Source organism: Athene cunicularia, assembly GCF_003259725.1.
Source record: "Athene cunicularia isolate RWA chromosome 4 unlocalized genomic scaffold, athCun1 chr4_part1, whole genome shotgun sequence".
NCBI lineage: Eukaryota > Metazoa > Chordata > Aves > Strigiformes > Strigidae > Athene > Athene cunicularia.
In genome coordinates, this window is record NW_020799098.1 from 24,657,606 (window position 1) to 24,664,418 (window position 6,813).

Genomic DNA, 6,813 nt, shown 5'->3' on the forward strand with positions numbered 1-6,813 from the left:
CATTACAGAACTTCCTTCCAAAAACTAAACCTGGAATATATTGTAACAGAACTGAAAGTTGCCTTTTTCTAAGTTTGTAGTAGCTCCTTTGTGCTGAAACCACATAGGTGGGGAAGACCATCATAAAGACTGTTCAGTATGGTGGAAAGTCCAGTAGCTTTGAAGTGGCTTACAATAAAAGACCAACAATATATATATATTTCAGTTTTTGTATAACTGTTTCTCAGACCAAAAACATGAATAGGTTAAGCCATTTTGTGGTCAGGCTGACAGTGAACCTAGAGACAGGTAAATTCGGAGTAAACATTTGAAGCCTGCCCTAGGCAATCACAGTTTTGACTTTGTGCAGAACAAGGCTTGGTAGAATATCTGTTGTAAACCTTTGGCATAAGCAGTAAGGTAAGACTGGGGTTTGACTGCTGTATTATTTTTCATTTAAATTTGAATCTGTGGGGGTTTTGTAGCTTTGCTAATAAGTAAATACATTTCTTGAACAGAAAGGTCAACTGAATAATTGAAATTCTTCTAGATATGCCTGACGGTGGAGCAGAACACTTTGCAAAGACAGTCTCGCATCTGAAAGAAAGGTATATTGTTGATGTGTTACTACTATTATTATAACTTTAGAATGTGGTACTGCATATAGGTCAAAACTACTTTTAGCTGGATTATTCCAAGGGCTGTATAGATACAGAAGTCTGTCTTTAGCCTATCTGTGTCCTCCTTTTTTTTTTTCTTGTTTTTCATCTTTCTCATATAATGGCCTCAAAGTATTTTGAATCTGGATGCATTTCCAATTTAGCCCAGGCTTATTTAAAGCTAAGCACAGGATTATTTCTTTGAACAGGCAGCTGGTCTACCAGGAAATGAGTACATACTTTTGAGGTACGTTCATTCTTGAAGCTTGGGGCTTAAACACATTGGATTTAGATAAGTGCCACCACATGACAGAAGAAGTTGGGTTTCTCTTTCAGCAGTGATCAGATTTCTTTGTGTTTTCCCACAATGACTGTTTCTGTCTGTGATTGTACCTTCTGGCTTTCCCTAGCTGTGCCTTCTTCACTCTACATCAGTGCCCTGCATGCCATTAGGTAGCGTATGTGTCTACCTGCAGATTTAATTTGTATAATGTCATTTAAGTCTTTATCTTGGGAGTTTTTTTTGCAGTTTCCCTTTCTGAGCTGAAATCTGGCTCCTGGACACCAAGATTAGATCCCAGGGCAATAATGCAGGCTTCTTATCCCAGTAGGCAGGATTGTATCTCTCCTGTATCTTGGAGCTATGATGTTAAGCTCATGATAAGTTAACCTGCAACAAAGACAAATGAAAAATCACATACAAACAGTGATTGTGATTAAGACTGTTGGAATTTCTTTTGTATTTATTTCACTTTCATTCTATTTCAGCTCACATCAGTAAGATCAGGAACTAAACACGTTATGTTTGAATTGTAGTACTAGTATTTGCAGAAATCTGTTGGTTTAGAATTGTATCCCAAATTAACTTTGCTTTGGTTATCAGACCGTCATTTATTTAGTTATGTTTGGTTCTTTGCTATATTTTTTATCAAGATCCCCTAGATGTGTTCATTTTGCCTCTCCTTTTAAGGAATTCAAAAATCCTGGTAGAATGCCTAACTCCCGATTTTCGAGGGGACCTTAAAGCTGTGGAGAGAGTAGCGTTGTCAGGACTGGATGTGTATGCCCACAACGTGGAGACGGTGCCAGAATTACAGAGGTAAGTAATACCCGTATGTAGACGCGGCGGCAGGTGTGAAGAGCCGAGGGGGTTTGCAGAGGGCCTGTGCGGAGGGGCAGCCGGCGCCCTTCAGAGAGAGACACCCGCGCGGGCGGGGCGGGGCGGGGCCGGCCGGCACAGGCCGCAGGGCGGGCTGCCGAGCGGACAGGGCTGGGCGTTGCGGCCCGGCAGAAGGGAGACCTCGGGACGGTGCCACGGTGAGGGGAGGGGGCACGTCGTGGCGGCAGAAGACGATGCCGATATCTGAGCTGGTGTCTGGCTGCGGGCCGCCCGGCTGGGATGTGGGGCCTCACAGCGGTGGTTCCCTGCGGGCAGAGCCCTGGGAAGGGCTGTCCCAGCGCCGCCGCGGGGAGGTTGGGACGTGCTGCAGGCGGGGAGCTGCCGTGCCCCTGCACACACACACGCACGCTGGCTCACTCACTCTCAGCAAAGGGACCCACGGATCCCACCCACTTCAAACTCTGCTTCTGAGAGCCCGGCTTGTGCTGCTTCTGCATCGACATAACGTCCGTGAGTTACTCACTTGGCAGCTTGCGGTTCATCACCTCAGCGGCTTGGGTTTCAGCCCCGACATCGCCAATTAACCCGTACAATGTAACTTACATCCAAAGCCTATGTAACTTAGTTTGATATTAAGATATTTCAGAAGAAATCATGCTTTATGTCTGTTTTCGTGTGATGTAAAATGAAAAAGATAATTATATGTTTAACTTAAAGGCAATTGGGAGAATGCTTACGCAAAATGTACCTTAACCTTAACCACCAAAAGGACGAGCAGGTATTTAGTATATAATGCTAGCACATTTAGAATTCAATAAATTACAGTGTTACTTCTTTTAGGTGTCTGGGAGCCACCTGTGTAACCAGTACAGAACAGCAGGTTCTTTGCCAGAGGAAAAAAAAGAGTTTCTGCAAAATGGACCAGCCTTACAAGACTTTGTGTCTGGAGATTTATCAGACAAGAGCACGTGGGCAGAGTATAAAGGCAATTTAAAGCGTCAGAAAGGAGAAAGGTACTTGTGTTTTCAAACAACTGTAGCTGCCTCCACGCACAATCTTGTATGTTTAATACTAACTACAAAATGTGTATAATTTATTAAATATTTCCATACTGGTTTGTAAATTTCATAAGTTTCCAAGAAAGAACATATTATTAACTTCAAATGCATAACAAAACATGAAGACGTGGTGGGATTTTCTCACTTGACTGCCTGTGACATAGTCTGTAGTAAATTACATTGGTAGATGAGTGTACCCTACTTTGGTGTTGAAAAAATATTATTGATAGAGTAAAACAAAAAAGGGAGACTAAATCAAAAATGCTTAAACCCACCATATTTCCAGATCAGGCTTGGCGATAGCTGTGGAGTGTATACTGCCATTGTTGCAGTCTCTAGTGTGACATTATTAAATCCCACCAGTGCAGTTAACATTTTTAAAGTTCTAATGACAAAAAACACCTACTCTTGCATGTTGGGATGATGATAAACATGGAAGAGAGAAGTCCATTATGACCATGAATGATTTGAATATTGGTTGCTGAGTTGCGTCAGTTTTCAAGGAACCTTTCCTAGTTGGGATCTGTAACAAATTGAAGTGGATCTATGAAATTAATGGAAGCTTACCATGTAAATAATCTATTAACATTTATGTTTGCTTGGTGTTATTCAGGCTGCAACTTCCTCCATGGCTGAAAACAAAGATTCCCATGGGAAAGAACTACAATAAACTAAAGAATACCTTGAGAAGTTTAAATCTTCATACGGTAAATCTAGTACCAACCAGGTTTTCCTGTAGAAATACAGCATTTTTTACAGATACAGAATTATGTCTTTGTGGAGGACAGGTAGAAATCATGTCTTCAATGATCTTCAGCCCTGAAACCAAGCCCAATGCTGATCTTTTTGCCAGCGGTGAATTTTACCCATAAAGAATGAAGTCAAATCCAATGGATTATTTCATGGTTTTCCTGCTGTGATTTTAAATACTAGGGTTTACTATTTGCATCTCCAAACAGATCAGAAGATGCTATGTGTGACTGCTTTTAATGGAAACACACACAATTTCAGAGTTACACACATGTTTTGCATGAAAAGAAATTATAGAAATGTATGTGTTTCATTAAATATACCTTCCAGATGCTAAAAAGTGGTGAGTAGGCATGGAGAGATTTTTTTCCTTTTTTTTCAGAGTAAGATCATGCTTTGATGCACCACGGGCTTTGTGAACATTTTATCGGTTTTTCAATCTAAAATGTCAATGACAATATATGCTAATTAATAAGGCAGTTACATGGTTGAGGAGTTTTTGGAGTTGTGAAGTAGAGGAAAAGAGTGATAATGGATGTCAGGAAATAATTCTTTTCTTCCTATCTATTCTACTGATTTCTTAGAGAATAATATGCAACTCTGTTAATCCCCTCATTTATCAGGGAAGGAATTTTTTTTGTAGGTGACTATTGAAATTGATCAATAATATAACAATAATTTTCAGTAATAATAGATCACAGTAATAATAGGTACATTCCTGTCTTTTACCTTTAGGTATGTGAAGAAGCACGTTGTCCCAACATTGGAGAATGCTGGGGAGGTGGTGAATATGCTACAGCTACAGCTACTATTATGGTAAGCCATTAACCATTTCTTAGTATTCTGTTATTGTTAGAGCTGTTTGTACTGTTGCATCTCTACTGTAGTGGAGTGGGTTTATTACAACAAATGTAGAGTAAAGCACTGTCCTAATTTTTTTACTTAGTATTGGGATTTATCTGATATAGCTTACGCAGCTGTGTCTCAGCTGAGCAGTAGTGATGTGTACAGTGTAAAGGTAGGAATGTCTTTCTTATTTCAGCTGATGGGTGACACATGCACTAGAGGTTGCAGATTTTGTTCAGTAAAGACAGCAAAAAATCCACCTCCACTGGATCCCAAGGAGCCTTACAACACAGCAAAGGCTATAGCTGAGTGGGGCTTGGATTATGTTGTATTGACATCTGTGGACAGAGACGGTTAGTATGTTGTCTCTTATCTCTTCCAGTCTGAGCTCTCATATGGGTTATATAGGGTAAACACAGACCTTGATAAACATTTATCGCTCAGCACAACTGTTGAGGATTGCTATTTTAAAAGAGTTGACAGTGATGAAACTTTTCAAAGTTTCTACATATTCTTAGTATTTCTCTGTCTCATAAAATATAACAGAAGCTACACTGTTATTAAACATCAAGAATATTACAATACTAAATATTTTATAACTCTTTTTTTTTTTTTTTTTGCAAAATGCATATATACACAGCACGTTCTATTACCTAATTAGCAAAAAACCCACCCCTGCCCCAACTTCATATACAATACCGTTACATTACAGAACTTCCTTCCAAAAACTAAACCTGGAATATATTGTAACAGAACTGAAAGTTGCCTTTTTCTAAGTTTGTAGTAGCTCCTTTGTGCTGAAACCACATAGGTGGGGAAGACCATCATAAAGACTGTTCAGTATGGTGGAAAGTCCAGTAGCTTTGAAGTGGCTTACAATAAAAGACCAACAATATATATATATTTCAGTTTTTGTATAACTGTTTCTCAGACCAAAAACATGAATAGGTTAAGCCATTTTGTGGTCAGGCTGACAGTGAACCTAGAGACAGGTAAATTCGGAGTAAACATTTGAAGCCTGCCCTAGGCAATCACAGTTTTGACTTTGTGCAGAACAAGGCTTGGTAGAATATCTGTTGTAAACCTTTGGCATAAGCAGTAAGGTAAGACTGGGGTTTGACTGCTGTATTATTTTTCATTTAAATTTGAATCTGTGGGGGTTTTGTAGCTTTGCTAATAAGTAAATACATTTCTTGAACAGAAAGGTCAACTGAATAATTGAAATTCTTCTAGATATGCCTGACGGTGGAGCAGAACACTTTGCAAAGACAGTCTCGCATCTGAAAGAAAGGTATATTGTTGATGTGTTACTACTATTATTATAACTTTAGAATGTGGTACTGCATATAGGTCAAAACTACTTTTAGCTGGATTATTCCAAGGGCTGTATAGATACAGAAGTCTGTCTTTAGCCTATCTGTGTCCTCCTTTTTTTTTTTCTTGTTTTTCATCTTTCTCATATAATGGCCTCAAAGTATTTTGAATCTGGATGCATTTCCAATTTAGCCCAGGCTTATTTAAAGCTAAGCACAGGATTATTTCTTTGAACAGGCAGCTGGTCTACCAGGAAATGAGTACATACTTTTGAGGTACGTTCATTCTTGAAGCTTGGGGCTTAAACACATTGGATTTAGATAAGTGCCACCACATGACAGAAGAAGTTGGGTTTCTCTTTCAGCAGTGATCAGATTTCTTTGTGTTTTCCCACAATGACTGTTTCTGTCTGTGATTGTACCTTCTGGCTTTCCCTAGCTGTGCCTTCTTCACTCTACATCAGTGCCCTGCATGCCATTAGGTAGCGTATGTGTCTACCTGCAGATTTAATTTGTATAATGTCATTTAAGTCTTTATCTTGGGAGTTTTTTTTGCAGTTTCCCTTTCTGAGCTGAAATCTGGCTCCTGGACACCAAGATTAGATCCCAGGGCAATAATGCAGGCTTCTTATCCCAGTAGGCAGGATTGTATCTCTCCTGTATCTTGGAGCTATGATGTTAAGCTCATGATAAGTTAACCTGCAACAAAGACAAATGAAAAATCACATACAAACAGTGATTGTGATTAAGACTGTTGGAATTTCTTTTGTATTTATTTCACTTTCATTCTATTTCAGCTCACATCAGTAAGATCAGGAACTAAACACGTTATGTTTGAATTGTAGTACTAGTATTTGCAGAAATCTGTTGGTTTAGAATTGTATCCCAAATTAACTTTGCTTTGGTTATCAGACCGTCATTTATTTAGTTATGTTTGGTTCTTTGCTATATTTTTTATCAAGATCCCCTAGATGTGTTCATTTTGCCTCTCCTTTTAAGGAATTCAAAAATCCTGGTAGAATGCCTAACTCCCGATTTTCGAGGGGACCTTAAAGCTGTGGAGAGAGTAGCGTTGTCAGGACTGGATG

At 39.3% G+C, this 6,813-nt stretch overlaps 1 protein-coding gene across 1 annotated transcript in view; it reads left to right on the forward strand.

Moving 5' to 3' along the window:
- Positions 1-2,022: 2,022 nt before the first annotated feature.
- The window catches only part of LIAS (lipoic acid synthetase), a 9,058-nt gene continuing 4,267 nt past the window's right edge, over positions 2,023-6,813 (forward strand). Inside the window, exons 1-7 of the mRNA XM_026847180.1 lie at positions 2,023-2,055; positions 2,599-2,771; positions 3,430-3,523; positions 4,302-4,382; positions 4,609-4,765; positions 5,646-5,703; positions 6,725-6,813. Coding sequence (XP_026702981.1) covers positions 2,038-2,055; positions 2,599-2,771; positions 3,430-3,523; positions 4,302-4,382; positions 4,609-4,765; positions 5,646-5,703; positions 6,725-6,813 — 670 coding nt within the window. The 5' untranslated portion in view covers positions 2,023-2,037. The remainder of the gene's footprint in view (positions 2,056-2,598; positions 2,772-3,429; positions 3,524-4,301; positions 4,383-4,608; positions 4,766-5,645; positions 5,704-6,724) is intronic.